A 20,057-nucleotide genomic window follows, 5' to 3' on the forward strand; every position below is an offset into this window, starting at 1 on the left:
TCTCTGAATATATTTTGGGCACTCAGAGTATAAAGTTAATGATTTTTGCTGTAAGCAGTTTTTGATATGAGGTTTATTGTTAGCAGTAAAAAGTAGTATGAACTCGAGTTTGTTTCAGCTGGATGTGTCAAGTATGCAGAGCTAACGTTCCCATATTTGCTGATGTTAACTCCTTGAGGCAGGTCCTGCAAGTGACAGAAAACCCCATTCTAACTGACTTAAGTAGAAAAGGATTTTTTGTTTATTTATGAAGACAATAGGGCCATGGGGAGATCTTCCTTTACAGCTTGATCTGGGGGCCCAGTGATGTCTTCATGACTTGGTTCCCCCTCTGTCTCTTGATTCTGTTTCCTCTGGCTTGGCTCCACCCTCAAACAGTCCCTCCCCTGTGGCACCATCCCACGTTTCATAAGGCTCAAGGGTAACAGAGGAAGAGAAAGTCTCTCCCAGAGTTCCTCTCTAATCCAACTGGCTCAGGTCAATGACCTACTTTGGAATCAATCCTTGGAACTAGGGGGATTTAGTGGGCTGTTAGGCAAATGGAAGGAGTCTTACCCAAGGCACACAGCTTTAGAGTTGGGAAGGGTGGACCCCAATAGGAACTCAGGGCACTGTTACCAAAAGAAGGCAGAAGGGATACTGGGCAGCTATCTTGGCTACAGTTCATTATGTTTCAACTAGCAGGAAAGTGGCTTAAATAATAAAGGGGATTTACTGGCTCAGGAAGCTAGAAACTAGAAGTTTCTTTTTTTTTGTTGTTGTTGTTGTGGTGGTACACGGGCCTCTCACTGTTGTGGCCTCTCCCGTTGCGGAGCACAGGCTCCGGACGCGCAGGCTCAGCAGCCATGGCTCACGGGCCCAGCCGCTCCACGGCATGTGGGATCTTCCTGGACCGGGGCACGCAAACCCGTGTCCCCTGCATCGGCAGGCAGACTCTCAACCACTGCGCCACCAGGGAAGCCCAGAAACTAGAGGTTTCTGAGATAAAGAAGGAAGGCTTCAGGATTGGTTTGATTCAGGTGCTCAGTGATATAATTGAAAACCTGGTTTTCTTCTGTCTCTCTGCTTGGCCTCTTATAGAGTCAGCTTTATCCTTAAACTGGCTTCCCTCGAAACCGTAACACAGCAATGGCCACTGTCCTAGGTTTTGCCTCAGCCAGAAGGAGAGAATGCTCAAGCTCTTTCAGAAAAGCAAATGAAATGGTTTCCCAGAAGCCCCAGCACATCTCCTCCCACATCTTATCACTCTGAAATTAATTACATGTGCATCCTGAGTCAGTGAATCCCTTTGGTCAGGATGAATGTGGACCAGATTGGTTTCGGTGTAGATGGCAGGTGAGGTGGGATCATCTGGACTGCCTTATCAGGGTTCACACCCGGAGCTAGAGATGGGGTTTATCCTCTATACTCATCACTGAATTAATAACCACAGTGGGCCATGCCCTACTCATTTCTTCATCTCTAGCATTTAGCATGGGGCCTGGCACATAGTAGATCTTCAGTAAATTTTTACTGAACAGGGCCAAACTGGAACAGTGTACCTTGCTTAATTTGGAAAGAAATCAAGAGTTTTATACATGAATAAAATGATGGCTGAAAATAAACCTTATCTCAGCTTTACATACAGATTAAATGCAGAGTCTGGATAGAGGTGATAAGACTTTCCACCTCTTTCCCCATCCTATCCCATGCAATGTAAAATTTTCCCTTTCGCCTTTGGTTGCTCATCAAATTCCATTACAGTGAAGAGTTTTGTAAACAACAGTTGGTATCGGGAAACTATTTCTAACTTCTGATAAGTCCTTTGATGATCTCATGGCATTAAAATTTTCTACTATGAATAATTCAGTAAAACAAAGCCTTTTTTTTTCTTTTTATATTCCTTGCCCATGTAATAGTCATTTATTCTAGTATTTAAAAAAAATAAAATACCCGAATATCTTTTAAAAAGTGCAAGGACTCTGGTCAGTGAAGGAAGAAACTCCATTTCCTGGCCTTGACTAATAAGGGAAATGAGAAGTACCGTCAGCTTTTGTTTGAAAAAAATTTCTAAGGAGTGGAAAAAACAGATTCTTGCAGGAAAGGTGTGGTAGAATTACTTTAATGTTACTTTTTTAAACCAAAACCACTTTTAGAAATGGCCACGTGGCTCATGCTGGAAGTCTTGGTCAACATTTTGTGTTACAAGTCCATATTTTTAACTTCTTTTGACAAGTATTATTTTTCACTAATGAAATTCTAATGCAGTGGTGAAAAAAGTGAACCCGTTTGAAGTTGGCTGTGATAAGCATTTTGGCATCTGGTTATCGTGCATGTGTGTGCTCGTTCCTAGGATTATAGTTATTGTTCATTTTTGTCATATTTGGGTGGGAGGGGCGTGGTCTCGGGTATCTGGAAATTTCTTGTGGGGAATATCTATGTGGGAAAGGTGGCCATGACATTCTAAGTGGGTGCCATGCCCACAGCCATAACTGCAGGCCCTTGTCCCTGCTTTGTCCATGTCCCCATCACTCTGGCCACAAGTGACTGAGCCAGGAATAAGTTTCAGGCCCTGTGGGCAGCCTCTCAGGGACGGCAAGTGGCTGGGAAATGGTCTGGCATTGCTCTGCCCAACAGGGATGGTCCATCCTGGGTAGTGTCTAACCAGCCCAATCAGATTCTCCTGTCTGGGGCGTGAGGATGTCAGACAACAGAGAGAAAGGGCAGATCATAGTGTGGGTAGAAGGGGAGAAACACCAGAGACAGGAGAAAGCTTGAAAAGCCATGAGTCAGCAGACCTCAAAGCAGAGAGAGGCGGAGAAAGAACCAGTTAGGAAGAACTGTTGCTGGGTCACCAAGCTACTGGTGGACGACTCTGGCTAACCTGTCCCGTGCCTGGACAGCTGTGGACACTGGTCCGCTTCTTCCCGAGACCTGGCTCTGCCCCTGGTGAGAGGAATTCTCACATTCCTTCTACCTTTACAGTAACCCCTGTGCTAGGTTATATTATTGTTCAAAAATATTTGTGGCCTCTCCTTAAGGGAAGCTTGACCACGGCTTTGGTCAGTGGAATGAATGGACGTGTCATTTAAAATGTGCTTTAAGAGTCAAAGCATAGTTCGCCATATCCGTGTCATTTGCCGTGACAACCAGCAACATTTCAGAGAGAGGCTGCCCTGTCAGCCTGAGGCCCAGGGCAAAGATCGCATGGAGCGGAGAGCCACGCTGGTGGAAATGTTCATGTAACACGAGGGAGAAACCATCGATGACCTAAGCTTCTCAGATTTGGGGGGTGTTTGTTACAGCAAAGTCTAGCCTAGATGCAGTTTTGAAAAAAGCCCAGTAACCAAGGTAACCCGAGCAGCTTTCTCTCCCTTGCAGACCCAAAGAGCCTCAACCAACACCATGCTATAGCCAGCCATGCTTCACTAAGCTCACAGCCTGTGCTTTTGACCTTGGTGGGGTGAAATTACATTAGTTACTGGAAGAGCGTCAGTGGCTTTCTAATGTGAGTTGTTCCTCTTCCCCATCTTCAGTCCTCCAGTCTGCCTCCTATACGTGTATTCGAAATAAAAATTGGTACAAAACACTGTCTGATTTCTGCCCTTTCTCTCTTTGCGGTTTGAGTCTTTTATGATTTGTTCTCCTGCCCTCAGTTTTATTATAAACTTTTTTCCAACATGTAGAAGAGCTGGAAGAATTTCAGAGTAAATACCCACATGTTTACCACCTAGATTTCATGGTTACCATTTCACTTTATTTGCTTCATCATTATCTGTCCACCAGTCTATCAGCTCATCGTGCTCTCCACCCATCTTGTTTTCTTGGATGCACAACAAAGTTGCAGATTCATGATGACATGATGATGCCTTATCCCTTGACGCTTAGTCTTTTTCCTTTTAATTCTGGATTTTTTAAAAATTGTTTTTTAACCTCGTATAAGGTTGCCTTAACTGATCACCCTGCTCACCCAAACTTGGACATTTTTACCCTTTAACAATCATGAGCTCCGTGTATTTGTCCACATTACATAAGCCCCAGTGCCCACACTTTCTTAATCTTGCTCTTTAATTTTCTCTCTATTACTTCCTCTCTTATCTCTTCACTCACCACAACTTTTCATTTGCCTTCCCTTCTCCCTTTCAGCTCCCAGCAGATAATTTTTAAAGTAAACAACAGCTGAACAATATCCCCACTGTTCTGTGTGTCTGAGTATGCACAGCACGTCCACACTTGCCCAGGACAGAAGGAAAACACAATTTCTTCAATTTTATTTCTTTGCATCAAAATGATTAAATCTGTCTACATGACCTTCATACATCAGACCATTTGGCTGTTTTAAAAGTCTATTTAATAGAGTAAGTCAAGCTGCATTCCCTTCATAGAAGGAATCTTTAACACCAAACGGTGCAGTAACTGCTAAGGGAACAATGCATCTTTTGTAAGGAGAGAGAGAGACACTGCCATCCTACAACTGCAGGATTGTTTAAATTATTAGATGGCAATTCATGCTAGATACATATTTGCATTGTTGTACAAGTATTTTCTTATTTTGGTTAAAGATAGCTGTTCAAGGGGAATCTTACTCTTGCAATGCAGACTTAGAAGACCCCATTACATGGTCTAGTACATTTAATTTTATTACCATGGCCAGCAGTGTTTCAATTTTTTAATAAAAGGCTGTCAGCAGTGAGGTAAAAGACTGCATCTCGAGCAACTCAGGCACCAGTATTTTATTTACTAACAGCTATAATAAAGCTTTAAGTAGCACTTTCCTTTTTGGTGAGAATCAATTTTACAACAACCTTTTTAACCTTATTTAAGCTTATAAAGCTAATTTGGCTATTTCAAAGTAAAGGGGGAAAAAGAAAAAAAGAAGAAGAAAATATTTCCCCTAATAAATAAAACATTAGGGAAAGAAAGTGAAGAGAAATTGTCCAGAATTTATTAGCAATGCCTACTTATAAATGTCAGAATTCTTGTGCAGGAGTTCCTTCTTGCTTTTTTGCTTGAGAGTTGAATGGTGAGGTCATTCAGTCACTTACTCACCACCCATTGATCACCTACTCTTTGCCAGGCACTCAAGCACTGGGAGCATAAAGAAAAAGAAGACACATCCCCTGTCCTCAGAGAATTTATAGTTTGATAGAGGAAACGGGCATGTGGGCTGGCAGTTAGGTTACAGTTACATCTGAGGTGCTATGACAGAGGGACACACAGAACTGGCGGTGGTGGGAGGCGCTTACTCTAAACTGAAGAGGGTAAGAATGCTCAAAAAGGCTTCCAAGAGGCATCTTTTTTTTTTTTTAATAAATGTATTTATTTTATTTTTGGCTGTGTTGTGTCTTGGTTGCTGCGAGTGGGCTTTCTCTAGTTACAGAGGGCAGGCTTCTCACTGCGGTGGCTTCTCTTGTTGCAGAGCACAGGTCCTAGGCGTGCGGGCTTCAGTAGTTGTGATGCGCAGTCTCTAGAGCGCAGGCTCAGTAGTTGTAGTGCACGGGCTTAGTTGCTCCGTGGCGTGTGGGATCTTCCCGGGCCAGGGCTCGAACCTGTGTACCCTGCATTGGCAGGCAGATTCTTAACCACTGCGCCATCAGGGAAGCCCCCAAGAGGCACCTTGAAAGGCAAAGGGAGTTAGCCAATGGGAGAAGAAAGGAATAGTAACTAAAACTCTTACTGTTGCAAACAATAAACAACACAAACTGGCTGAGTAAAAAAAGGAAATATATTGGCTCATGGACCTGAAAGGTCCAGGGGATTTTGGCTTCAGGCATAGCTGGATCCAGGGTCTAGCACAATGTCGTTAGGAATCTGCCATTGGTGGTCTACTCTTCTTCCTTACTAATAGAACCCCAAATTTGTTCACTCTCATTGGAGTTGTTGTGTACTTCAGGAGTGGCTGGGCTTAACTAACTATGATCCAATTTCCAAATAAGGTCACTTTCTGAAGTGTGGGAGGATATGAATTGGGGGCGAAGGGGCTGGGAGGAGACACAGCTCAACCCATTATACCCTGCCTTTCTCTCTTCCCTCTCTCGGATCCCCTGCTGGTACCTCCCAGTGGCTGGACCCAACAACAGAGTGAATGAGCCTGGTTGATATGAACCATAAAATCAGCCTCCTAAGGCAGAGAGTGTGGTAGAAAAGGGTACACCTGGAGGGGCAAAGAGAATTTCCAGCAGAGTCTGTCTTGCCTTCATTCCTGAGAAGGATCTCTTCGCATGGTAACTAACCAACGACTGGTTCTTAGCTCCTGCTATTTTAACAATATTTATTTATTTATTTAGCTGCCTTGGGTCTTCGTTGCTGCGCATGGGCTTTCTCTAGTTGCGGAGAGCAGGGGCTACTCTTCGCTGCCATGTGCGGGCTTCTAATCGCGGTGACTTCTCTTGTTGCGGAGCACGGGCTCTAGGCGTGTGGGCTTCAGTAGTTGTGGCACACAGACTCAGTAGTTGTGGCTTGCCAGCTCTAGAGCGCAGGCTCAGTAGTCGTGGCACACGGGCTTAGTTGCTCCGCGGCATGTGGGATCTTCCCAGACCAGGGCTCAAACCCGTGTCCCCTGTATTGGCAGGCGATTCTTAACCACTGCGTCACCAGGGAAGTCCCATTACAATCTTCTAGAAGGAGTTAACTGGTTCTGTTTGGGTTACAAGACACTTTAAATGGGACTAGGAGGCAGGATACCCAGGGCTCCACTCCACTGCTGTTCTGCGAGCCTTGTCCCGCATTACTCTAGGACATTCTTTCCCTTGTGGCTTACTAGCTATCTGTCACCTAGGAACTGCATTCAACTTCATGTTATGAAAACTCAAGAACAGTGCCAATAATCCAAATGGAGTTTATTTTTCCTTACGTATCAAGATATCCAGAGTAGGTCAGCAGCAAACTGGTACAGTGGCTTAAAGAAGTCATTAAAGGCCCAGGTTCCTTCTAACCCCCTGCTTTTGGCCTCTTGGCTGGTAGGTGCTGCTCCACTTCCAGCCCCACATCTGTGTTCCAGACTGAAAGAAGTAGAAGGAAACTTCAAAGAAAAGGGCAGCAGAAATCAAGAAAGTAGCACTTTCTCAGAAATCCATGGGACATGTCCATTTCTATCTCAAACAGCAGAACTATGTCATATGGTTGTCCCTTGCTACATGGGAGGCTGGGAAATGTAGTTTTTCCCCTGGACTGATTGTCATCAGGTTTCTGGTAATAAGGATGAAGTGGAGAGGGGCTGATGGGTAGGCAGCTGGCAGAGTCAATGCACTGGCCAACGGCACCCAGACCCGAAGTACTGCTATTCTGAGGATCTGAGTGGACTGGGGGAAAGCAATAAATATATTTACTCTGAAACAAGGTCTAGATTTAAATAAATCCTTCTGAGATAAATCCAAAATGCATGTAATAATCCTCCTACTATGTGCATTGTCTTTTAGTAGTCCCTGCTAATATAGTCAGAATATATGCTTACCCCCAAGATGACTAGCGAAATGTTGTCAGAATTCTTTACATTGCCTGAGTTATTGTTTGTTGATGTGCCTGTAAACCTCACCAAGGACTTATGCATATTTCATCTAACACAAGCAATCAATTAACCCCTCCTCCTTTGTCCACCTTAAACATGGGGGCAAAGAATATAATTTAATTCTCTCTTCTCTCTTTAGAGGAAAAGAACCAAATTCATTGCCTGTGATTTTCTGACCGAATGGTTATACAAGTAAGTTTTTCATGTCTTTGAATATTCCATGACCCTAAGGGTTCAATAGTGTTAATTTGCCAGCAGAATAGCAACAATTGACTTGAATTCTTGCTTATTGTTTTCTTGTTAATCAAAACATATGGCATCGTGACCAGTCAGAATCCAAAGAGGATAGGGGAGACATTCACAGAATTCTTCTCCATTCCATTTGTGGAAGAGTGGCTGAAACTGCAGTAAGTAATGACACAAGGCTTTGAATAATTTATTCCTAACTTGAAGATTGTGTTAATGATAGTTTCCTCCAATCTATGAGAACTAACTCATGTAATCCATCCAGGACCCTGGATCAGTTAAGTATGTGGCTCTTTTCTCTGGTTATTTTTATTCTAGGCTAAGGGCATCCTATCCATGCAGTGATTATTCAAGAAGCACTTCAGAAATAAAATAGAAAACTTAAAAAATTTTCTTATCCTAAGTAATTCATCTCTCCATTCTCTCTTCCTCTCCTCCTAGCCCTAAAGGTCATTATGTCTCAGGAAATACGACTAAACTTTTCTAAATATTACTTTTTAGTTATATGCATCATTTACTTTTAAAATATTAGAACATGGGCTTCCCTGGTGGCGCAGTGGTTGAGAGTCCGCCTGCCGATGCAGGGGACACAGGTTCGTGCCCCGGTCCAGGAAGATCCCACATGCCGCGGAGCAGCTGGGCCTGTGAGCCATGGACGCTGAGCCTGCGCGTCTGGAGCCTGTGCTCCACAACGCGAGAGGCCACAGCAGTGAGAGGCCCGGGTACCACAAAAAAGATAAAAAATAAAAAATAAAAAATAAAATAAAATAAAATAAAATATTAGAACAGACAGATGAAGTTAATACTCTCTTTGACTGTCATTCTAATCTGAGTTTTCTCTCCTCACAGAATTAATCAGCTTGGTCTATACTGCATCCTTCCGTAGTCTTAAAATTAGTTACTTAATTATATAAAATTAGATTATATCATACAAACTTAGTAGTATTACTTTATGTGAACTGTTTATCATCAATGATATAGCAATAATAATGATGACCACTAACATTTATTGAGTGCTTGTATCACGGGTCTCAGCATTTAACACTAGTGAACTAACTTGATCCTCCTAACAATGCTGTTACCAGCCCTATTTTGCAGATGAGGAAATTTACGCGTTATCCTGCAACTTGCTTTTATTTGACTCAAATACATGCTTTTGAGATCTAGCCATGTTGATTCAATTACATCTAATTCATGCCTTTGATAGCTTTATAGCATATGTCATTTCTAGATTTGCATAATTTGTTCATTCATACAATAACTGTTTATTGAGTACTACTGTGTGCCAAACATCATTCTAGGTGCTGGAGATAAAGCAGTGAACAAAGTAGCCAAAACTCCTAACTTAATGGAGCTTATATTCTGGTGGGGGATGGCAGACAATAAGCAAGTAAGTGCTATAGAGAAAAATAAAGCAGAGAGGGGAGAATATAGAGTATTGACGGGACTTAATTTTATCTAGGGTAGTCAGGAAAGACCTCACTTGGAGGGTGACTTTTTTTTTTTTTTTAGTATTTATTTATTTGGCTGCACCGGTTCTTAGTTGTGGCACGTAGGATCTTTGTTGCTGTGTGCTGGATCTTTAGTTGTGGCATGCAGGATCTTTGTTGCCATGTTTGGGATATTTAGTTGCAGCATGCAGGATTTTTGTTGCCACGTGTAGCATCTTTAGTTATGGCATATGGGATTGAGTTCCCTGACCAGGGATTGAACCCAGGCCCCCTGCATTGGGAGCATGGAGTCTTAGCCACTGGACCACCAGGGAAGTCCCTGGAGGATGACGTTTAAGCAGTGATCCACAATTTTAAGCCATAAGTGGAAGAAAGACAACTCAATTTAGAGAAAATAATGTTTAACTTATTTCTTTGAAAATATTTTCACACCAGCCCTTTGCAAGAGCAATGTCAGGAAACCGAGGCACTAGGAAATTAAGTAAGTTTTGTAAAATCCCATATTAAACAGTAGAAAAAAATGAAATTAGACTCTTAGCCCTCAAATGTCACATCTTTTGCTTAAATCTGCCCTTCTGGGGAATGCCAAGTTGAATAGACCCTTGGCTGACTTTCTCAATTTTGAGAGCTTAAAAGAATTCAGGTATTACCAGTTTTTAAAAGTGTGAGACTACCTATACATTGGAAAGAGAACGATACTGGAAAATCTTGCTTCCTATTAAGCTTCTAAGCCTCTGCCTAATTTTGTCTACTATGAAAATGGAAAGCCTATAATTTATAGATTATAAACTATTAATAAGTGAAAGATAAGCATATTTCTCCAGGTTGAAAATGAAACATTTTCCCACTTAACAAAAACCAATGAAGGGACTTCCCTGGTGGTGCAGTGGTTAAGACTCTGCGCTCCCAGTGCAGGGGGCCTGGGTTCGATCCCTGTTCTGGGAACTAGGTCCCACATGCATGCTGCAACTAAGAGTTCACAAGCCACAATAAAGGAGCTCTGGAGCCACAACTAAGGAGCCCACCTGCCGCAACTAAGACCTGATGCAACCAAACAAGTAAGTAAATAAATAAATATTTTTAAAAAACCAATGAAGAAGAGTCTTAAAAATAAGAGAGTTTCTCTAAATAAGAGTTCTCTCAAATCCCTAGTCATTTATCGTAAAAATACCTTAATTTAAAATAGTTGCTAACTTCCGCTGGCAGCTCATGTAAATATACTGCAAAGTAGCAATAGCAAGCATTTCAGTTGGACTCCACAAGAACAAAAACACAAAAGCTCTTGCTTTAACTGGCATTTTTGTTCTCTGCTTCCATTACCTTTCAAAGAGATGCCCCGATCATGATAAAAATGTAAATGATACTAATCTAATTTGATGCAATAAATATTTATTGAACACCTACCAAATGCAATGCAAAGAGCTTGGTGCTGTGGAGAAAACAGAGATGAATAAAATATGGCTCTGACCCTTGGAGTGAGAGAGATGTGTTTACAAGTAGCTGTAGTTTCTGTAGTGAGTGTTGTAAAACAGATGTTAATAAAGCATTAAAGGGAAATGGGGGGGGCTTCCCTGGTGGCGCAGTGGTTGAGAGTCCGCCTGCCGATGCAGGGGACGCGGGTTCGTGCCCCGGTCTGGGAAGATCCCACATGCCGCGGAGCGGCTGGGCCCGTGAGCCATGGCCGCTGAGCCTGCGCGTCCGGAGCCTGTGCTCCACAACGGGAGAGGCCACGACAGTGAGAGGCCCGCATACCATAAAAAAAAACAAAAACAAAAAACCAAAAAAAAAAAAAAGGGAAATGGGGATGCACAAGACCATCTATGCCCCACTCCACCACTGGCCTGGAGCCAGTCAGGTTGGGCCAGTGGCCAAGCTGGTTGGTGCCCAGATTTGGTCTTGAAGAGGCAAGAACTCAGGTGCTCTATCCTTCTCGAGAATGCTCTTGAACAGGGAGAGCAGAGAGGCAAGTAGAGCAGGAGCCAAGAGACCATCTCTAACCCATGTTGCCCCAAGCCTACTGACATCTATCTATTACCCGGTAATTCTTTGTTGTGAGGGGCTGGCCTGTAGGATGTTTCACAGCATCTCCAGCCTTCCCCCACTCCACACGCTAGTAGCACCCCCTGTGGTCCTCACCATCAAGAATGTCTCCAGATACTGGCAAATGTGGGGAGACAGAAAAATCGCCCCTGGTTGAGAACTTCTGATTGAATGCAGAAGGAAAAGTGAGAGGAAATCTGAGGGGGAAGGGAGAAAAGCTGAGAAAGTTCACAGTGGGTACTGTCATTCTGGTCATTCATGTGGATGTGAAGGCATCTGCTGAGAGGGAGGCCCAGGTTCTGGAGGCTTGTGGGGGAGGGGAGGAGGCTGCAACAGCTGCCACGGTGAAACCATAGGGAATCAACTAGGGATGAGTAGGGATGGCCCAGCTGATGGCCTGAACTTGTGATGCATATAAACAGCCTGCTTATGAGATTATTTCCAGCAACCCTGGAAAAGAGGTGGAGAAAACAGATGTTTGGGTAAAATCAGTGTTGAAAACTGGCAAAGCTAATATAGTAAAAGGTCTAGACTAGGCCCAGAGGATTGCCTGAGAGCGAGAAATTTCCCTCTACCCTTCTAGGTTCTTCTGGACAGTGTAAGGATCAAATTGACCCGAGACAGATTAACAGGAGAAAACCAAACAAAAGTTTAATAACATGTATACATGGGAGAGACCCAGGAGAACTGAGTAACTCACCAAAATGTCTGAAACCCACACCTTAAATACCATCTGCAGTTAAAGACAAAAGAGGATGTTAGGGGTAGGGACCTGAGACTTCAAAGGGGAGGAAGTCAATTGCCATGAAGATGGAAAAGCAAATGTTTGGTAAATAAATATTGGAGGGGCCCTGCGGAGACAGTGGGACAGAGAGTGGACTCTGATCTCTAAGTTTCCCCACCACACCCAACCCACATTCTTTGCCGATATCTCTAGTGATAACTCTATTCCAGGCACAGGCCCTCCATCTAACTTCTTTTTAGGCAGTTAGGAGGAAGGTCAAAATTTCTTCCTGAGTCTTTTGGGCCTTGATTGTTTTCAGCTTGAGATAATCCACATGGCAAAGAGACATTTTGGGTGGCAAATTTTGTTCCCCTACAGGATCTTAAGTACATGGAAAAGCATTGTTAACTTTTCTAAGAATGATGTCTTACATTTTTCTCATAAATTACTATATTTTCTGAATTGTGTTAATGATTTAACAACCAATTTTCAGGAAGACACAGAAACACTGCATTACGTATTCACACTGGAAGTAAGAAACGTAACCAAGCTCGGAAGCACTAAAATGGGGATGGTAGGGTCCATACAGTTTTTGAAATTTCAATGGATTTTATTTGGATCCTGATTTGAAGAAACAAACTAAAAAGAAAAGTTAGAAGGCAACTGGAAGTTTGAACACCTAGTAAATAATTGATGATATAAAGCATTATTGTTATTTTATTTAAGGTTTGATAATGATTTCATATTCACAGTAAAAAGTTATTGCTTTTTAGAGAAACGTGCTGAAATATTTATGAATGAAATATGAAATCATATGACGTCAGTGGATAGGTTGGGGGAAGTTACATTGAGTGACTGACATGGAGAACAGTATAAATGAAGCTGGATGGTGAACTGGGTTCATTTTTTTTCTGCCTACTTTTTTTTTTGGCCTACTTTTTTATATCTTTGAAATTTTCCATAATAAAACAATAAAAGGAAAAGAAACAGTAAGATGTTTCAAAGCTCCTCATGACCAGCTGACTGAATAGCGGATAGGCTGTGAGCAAGGAGGAATCTGTTGACTGGAAGTGAACTGGGAGGGCTGTGGGCTGTTCTCCATGGGTGATGGCTGGAGTGACAGGCAGTGGAGGAGACTGAGTTTTCACATGAAGCTGAGAGGCTCAAATGACATGGAAGGGAAAGGGCCCTGGGGTGTGGCGGGGAGAGCGACAGGTGTGGGCTCAAGTGAGAAGCCTCACGGTGCTGGGGACGTCTGTGTTACCCCGGTTGAGACCCGGCTCTGAACCGGCACAGCTCACCAGCCAGTCCCCTCCCATCAGCCTCATTCTCCCTCCCCGCCCTGCTCCAATGCCAAACATAATTCTCGCCAGTGGCAATGAGGAGGATTAATATGACCAGAGCCGTGGCCTTGCCCTAAGAACACAGCTCCAGTAACTTCAGAGCTCCTGGGGAACAAGGAAATGGCTTTCTAGGTCAAGTCAGCGTAGTAAATCTTTTAGGCTTGGCAGGACACGTGCGGTCTCTGTTGCAACTACTCAACTCCATAGTTGTCCATAGACAACACGTGACAAAGGGCCGTGGCTGTGTTCCAGTACCACTCTACTTGCAATGGTAGGTGATGGGCCACATTTGACCGATGGGCTCTAGTTTGCTGAGCCCTGTTCTAGATGGACACCAATAACCCAAGTCATAGTCTCACATAAGGGCAAAATACAATATAAATAGAAGTGAGTGGGTGGGAAAGATGAAAGGACAGAGAAGGCTATGATGAGATCAGGAATTTGGGAAGATGAGATGTGACAGTCTTTCAGGGACAACCCGTTCTAAGATGTGACTGTCACGAAGGAAGAAGGGGGTCATGGGATCACATGGACTCGAGGCCATGGTGTTGGAGGTGTCATCAGTATGAATAATGAAGTATCTGAGAGGCTTGTGGGGGTGGGTTGAAGAAGATGACGCAAGTCGAATCCCGGAGCTGTCAAGGGACGTGTAAGAATGTCCTGGACGTCAAAGTGGAGGTAGTGCAGTGTAGGGGTTAGGAACCTGGGCTCTGGAATCACAGCTCTGCATGCTAAACCACACTCTACTCCTTCCAGCTGTGTGGCTCAGCACAGATGACTTAAGCCCTCAGAGCCTCAGTTTTTCCATCTGTGAAATGGTCTTTCATCTAAACAAAGCTAGTTCCTTACCTAAGAGGAATTATGGTGCCAGTTTTAAGGGAATACATTTTTTTCCCACTACTGATACATATACATATACAAATGGGTGTGTTTCAGCTATTAAAGGGAGTTATTTTTAATTTATTTGTTCATCTATTCAGCTAATATTTATTACTTACTTAAATGTGCTCTAAAATCATGGAACAGACATATTCATAAACTGGCTGGCTGCCATTTACTGGATGCCTACTACGTGCCATGGAACCATGACATAAACATGGTTCTTGTCTTCACGAACAGAAAGTTTTTATTTTTAATTTATTTTATTTATTTATTTTTGGCTGTGCTGGGTCTTCATTGCTACACGTGGGCTTTCTCTAGTTGCGGCGAGCGGGGGCTACTCTTTGTTGCGGTGCGTGGGCTTCTCATTGCGGTGGCTTCTCTTGTTGCAGAGCACAGGCTCTAGGCACGCAGTCTTCAGTAGTTGTGGCACACAGGCTCAGTAGTTGTGGCTTGTGGCTCTAGAGCGCAGGCTCAGTAGTTGTGGTGCACAGGCTTCGTTGCTCCGCGGCACGTGTGATCTTCCCGGACCAGGGCTTGAAGCCATGCCCCCTGCGTTGGCAGGCGGATTCTTAACCACTGCACCACCAGGGAAGCCCAACAGACAGATTTTGTATATAGTTGGATTGCCGTGTTTATGGACTTGTTTATGCTAGTTCAATGTTGTACTCTTGGGGGAAGGAGAAAGAGAAAGAGAGAGAGAGAAATAAAATTTTTTTAAATGCAGGCAATTCCCCCTGAATTATACACTGGAGGTGAAGCATAAAATGGGACACATGACTCAGCTTTTTCCTTAATTGTCTTCAATTTTATGTGACACTCACAACATGAGCAGCCCATAGGGAACTGTTTCCTTCTGTCTGTCTGTCTCTGTCTACCTACATGACCTACCTAACTACCTACCTACCAACCAAGCATTTATATAGTGTTTACTCAGGTACTGTTCTGAACAATTTATAAATATTACCTAATTTAACTCCCATAACAACCCACAAAGTAGGAACTATTATTTCCCCATTGTGTTAATCAGGCTAGCCTAGACTAGGCTGCAGTTATAAACAATAGCAAAATACTCAATAACAGCTGATTTCTTACACAAAGACTGATACAGGTTGGACAGCCTTCTTATAAATTATAGCTATTTGGAACGTGTCATTTTTGAAGTCACTGAACAAAAGAAGAAAAGAATGGAGGTGGCACCCTAGTTCTTAACCTTCTCACCTCTTCTCACAGAGCCTGGCCCCAAAACAACCGCAAGGGAGGCTGAGATATGTGAGGGAACACTGCATAGTCCATGGGTTATAGCTGTGCCGGCCATAGCCATATCTCAGAGAAAGAGCTGAGGCACAGAGGTGTAACTCTTTGCCCAAGGTCACAAGCTAGTAAACAGCAGGCGCAGGATTTGAACCAGGCAGACTGGCTCCAGGGTCCGAGCTGGTAAGGGCATAATGAATTACTTCACTCTTCGGCCTCGCATATCACCGGGTACTTAGAGTGATCTGTACTAAGACTGGGAGAAGAACTGGCCACCTGAGACCGTTGAAAGATGCTATGTCTTTATATGGGTAATTTAAGGTGTGTCAAGGGGAACTTTTGGCTAAATGTGAGTTTCATCTTATGTGCTCATTTTAGAGTCAGCTCCTGTGTCAGATGCCACTCCTTTGTATATTATGCGCACTAGCATTTATTGCCTCAAATAATCTTATCCACCAGTCTGGGGAGTCATCCAAAATAAGAGTTTAGGTTTATTTTAATGTTCTTGGTAAGACAAGTTCTACCAGGTCCAGCTGTCTTTGATGCTCGATGTCATCATATTATCAGATCACAGCTGGTAGGTTGCGATCATTTGCCATGGGCAGCTGCCGATTGCTTATCACATAAATGGTGGGTCCTTCTCCCACAGGTCTCCATAATTTCACATGCTCTTCACTCTGCCCATCCCTTCTCAGCTACCCATTTCTTTTCCATGACTCTTTTTTTAAGAAATGCATTTTTATGTAGCTATTTTATATAAACATGGATAACCCTTAAAAAATTCCATTAGGTTTATAAAAATAATTAAGATTTATCATATATAAAATATACATATTTGTTAAATAAACTACACAGTGAAAAGGAAAGGTTTTTAATCAAGGATCATCATAGAATTAAATAACTCTAACTCTAAGGTCTTTCAAAAGGATGTTTCACTCCAAATGGCAGGAACATGGCTTTTATTTTCTCCTCTATATTATTTTGTAGCTTTCATATTGTCTATAGAGTTACTTTAAAAATTAAAAGCAATTGCAAAATGAAAGGGTATTTATTCTATTTCCTTTTATTCCATTTTCTTGCTTTCTGTATTAGACATTTATGTTTTTTCCAGCCCTGCAATGATTTCCCCCTTCTTCTGGTTACAGCACACCCTATGTTTTTGGAAGGATCACCCCTCTCCCATTTTCCATTCAAGCAGAAAGTGAGCTGATTCTGCCTCTGGCTCTGGGCTGAGTATGTGACCCAGGCCTGGCCAATCAGAGCAGTGAATCCCCCTGACCACCGTGCTTGCTCCCAAATTGGTTAAATCAGAGATAACACCAAGATTTTTCAAGAAGCAACCAGGAAAACTTTTCTGTCTTTTCCTCTAGACTTAGAACTTTGAGGTTATAAGCCTTGAGCTGCTGAGAGCAGTCCTCTAAAGAGATTGTGCCTGGGATAACAGCAGAACTGAGAGGTGGCCAGAGCCTGAGTCCCTATGGCATTGTTTTGAATCTCTCTATCTGACCATGTTAGGCATGTTAGCCAATTCTACCCCTATTAGTTAAGTGAACCAATAAATACCTTTTTTTTCTTTTTCTTTTTCAATAAATACATTTTTTCTTTTTTTGCTTACACCAGTTTGAGTTAGGTGGATGATACTTGCCAATGAAAGAGCCCTGATATGTTTTCCTACATGATACTTACCCAACTACCCTCCAACATTCTGTGTTAGTCAGCTTCCTCTAGGTTTTGCTGCAGTAACAAACAACTCTTAAATCTCAGTGCCGTATAACAACAAAGATTTATACTTCACCCTGTTTAATGTTGGCTGTGTGTCACGTCTGGCTGTGCTCCATGTCTCTTCTCATTCTGGGACCCAGGAGGGAGGAGCATCACCATTCCTCAGTCTCACAGCAGAGGGAGACGAGCAACAGCCAACCCATGCAAACAGTACTTCTGCTCACACTTCATTGCTCAATACAAGGCCCATGGGCAAGCTCAATATCGGTACTACGGGGGAAGTTGACACCACCCATAGGCAGAAACCGCATGCGAATGACAAAGAACAGGGACGCATGATTCTCTTATAGGTAAAGGAGCGATAGTTTGGAGCAATAATATAATCTGTGCATGTTCTAATCAGAGCTTAAGGAGGGGGTCTTCTTCCCCACCTTTCAACAGCGGTGGATTACTCATATCTCCTGTTGGCCTTACTCCTATTTATGAATCTAGCACTGTCCTCTTTTGTTGTGTGTTGTCCTGACTTAACCAGCCAATCAGAAACAGTGAAATTATTTGCTATCATATTAAGAATAGGAAACATTTAGCTTTTTATTTTGACCAAAAAGTATTCATCCAATTTGTTTGCAAAAATAAATCACTGAATAAACACAAGGAACAAAAGTGCACTGCTGCCTATCTGGTCCCGTGTCCCAGGGGAGAAGGCTCATGAAAGACATCATTAAAACTGAGACCTTCAATGAAACAAAGATTGTGTTTTAGAAGAGAAAAGAAAAGGTTGTTTTGGGCAAAATGTCTTTTCAGCTAAGTTCTACCATTAGAGAAAAGAAGAGAAAAGAAAAATCCACGATACTTTCAGGTCAGTGAAAGGTATCTTATGACCAAAACCTGAGGTGAGAATAGAAGTGTCACTGTGCCGTTTGAGGACAAGTGCCAGCGGTCAGATTTTCTGCACTGAGCTTGACAGTGGGACCCAAAACGCTTGTGCCTTCAAAACGGCACAGGAAATGGCATGCGTTCTGCACTAAAGATCAGAGTTGGATGGTAGCCTGGCAGAAAATTTGCTGTCATGCCCTGTTGCAAGGAAAAATATCCTTTCAATTCATTTTGTCTTATAGAAGATTTCTGTCTCAGTAATTCGAAAGGCCGGAGTCTCGTGAGGTTAATAAATCGTCTTTGCTCTTTATGTTAACTTTCTCTTTAGACAGGAAGGAAAGAGACCTATTTCCTGAATTCAGGACACGCTGGGGTGCATGAATCCTCTGAGTGCCTCCTTCTGCTGGAGGTTTTTGTTGGGGGGGGCCCTTTCTCTGGGGCACACGGTACTGCTTCCTCCCCTTCCTCCTGTTGTTTTTAGGTGGCTCTTTGGGAACGAGCTCGGGGAGCCTGTGTCAGGCAGCATGGCAGACACATCTGGGCTCCAGTCTTAGCTCTGCCATTTATTAGTTGGAGTACTAGTTTCCTGTGCTGTTTAACAAATTACCACAACCATGGTGGCTTAAAACAACACAGATCTATTCTCTTATAGTTCTGGAGGCTAGAAGTCCAAAATCAGTTTCACAGGGCTCAAGTCTGAATGTTGACAAGGCTGGTTCCTTCTGGAGACTTTAGGGGAATGTTTGTTTCTTGCCTTTTCTGGTATCTGGAGTCTACCTGCATTCTGGAGGGCTCGTGACCCTCTGCCTCCCTCTCATAAGGACCCTTGTGATTATATCATTGGGCCCACTTGTGATAATCCAGGATAATCTCAAGACCATTCATTTAATCACATCTACAAAGCCTCTTCTGCCGTATAAGGGAATATATATATATATATACATTCACAGAGTCTGGGGATTGGTCCACTATGCAGCCAACATAATGTATAACGTTGGGTAACCTGGAACTAATCCCTTCACATCCCTGAACCTTGCTCCTCTCTTCCGTACCATGGGGATGGTGATAAAACCTGCATCATAGGGTTGCTGTGACAGTTAAAGATGGTATCAGAGTTTTTTGTTGCAAGCAACAGAAATTTAAAGGCTGCTTAAGAAAAATGGTATATATTGGAAGTAAAAAGATAACTCACAGACATAAAGGAAAAGGTAAGGATCTGGCCTTAGAAGCAGGTATAGGGACCCAGGGAGCACAGACCCCCTCTAGTCTTTGCCAGTCCACTCAAGATTCCTCTTCCAGGGAAAGGGCATCTGCTTGGCTAAGCTTGGGTTTCTGAGGCACACCTTGGCCAGGAGAGGGCAAGGCACTGTGACCCACATTCCCCCTGATACAGGGAGGGGGAGCTTTCAAAGCAAAATCTGAGGGCTGATACCACAGAAAGGGGGAGGGTATGATAGGCAGATAAAAATGAAAGATATTCACTGCAGAGGGCTCAAAGTAGGTATTCAAAGAATGATAGCTATTATTTTATCCTTAATCTTAAGAGAATAGTAACCACTGCTTTGGCAAGATGAAATATGGGTAGCAGAATGACCAAGCAAGAGAAAGACAGAATATCTTCATTTAACCTCAGCTCTGCCACTGATAAATTCTGACATTAAGGAAAGTCCTCTATTTCCTTATCTATAATAATATTTATTCATTCAAAAATATTTATTGAGTGCCTACTTTTTTCCAGGCACGTTTCTAGGTACCATAGAGTAGAGAACAAAAGAGAGAAAGTCTTGGCCCCTGTGGAATTTACATTGTAAAGACAGACAATAACCAAATTAACAAAGAAACATATTGTATGATGTAAAGAAGACTCAAGTGCTTTGAAGAAAAATAAAGCAGAGTAAAGTGGATTGAGAGTCACAGGCCTAGGGTGAGAGGTGCTAGCGTTTTAGACAGAGAAGCTGGGGAAGGCTCACATTTGCACAGAGGGTTGAATGACACGCAGAGGGAGCCAACCCTATGAAGATCGGAAACAAGAGTGT

General features: G+C 42.9%; 1 protein-coding gene across 1 annotated transcript in view; it reads left to right on the forward strand.

Moving 5' to 3' along the window:
* IQCK (IQ motif containing K) overlaps positions 1-20,057 on the forward strand; it is a gene marked incomplete at both ends in the record, with an annotated part of 126,178 nt that overhangs the window by 32,811 nt on the left and 73,310 nt on the right. Inside the window, 2 exons of the mRNA XM_079718726.1 lie at positions 7,626-7,678; positions 7,816-7,893. Coding sequence (XP_079574852.1) covers positions 7,626-7,678; positions 7,816-7,893 — 131 coding nt within the window. The remainder of the gene's footprint in view (positions 1-7,625; positions 7,679-7,815; positions 7,894-20,057) is intronic.

Source organism: Hyperoodon ampullatus, assembly GCF_949752795.1.
Source record: "Hyperoodon ampullatus genome assembly, chromosome: 14".
Classification (NCBI taxonomy): Eukaryota; Metazoa; Chordata; class Mammalia; order Artiodactyla; family Ziphiidae; genus Hyperoodon; species Hyperoodon ampullatus.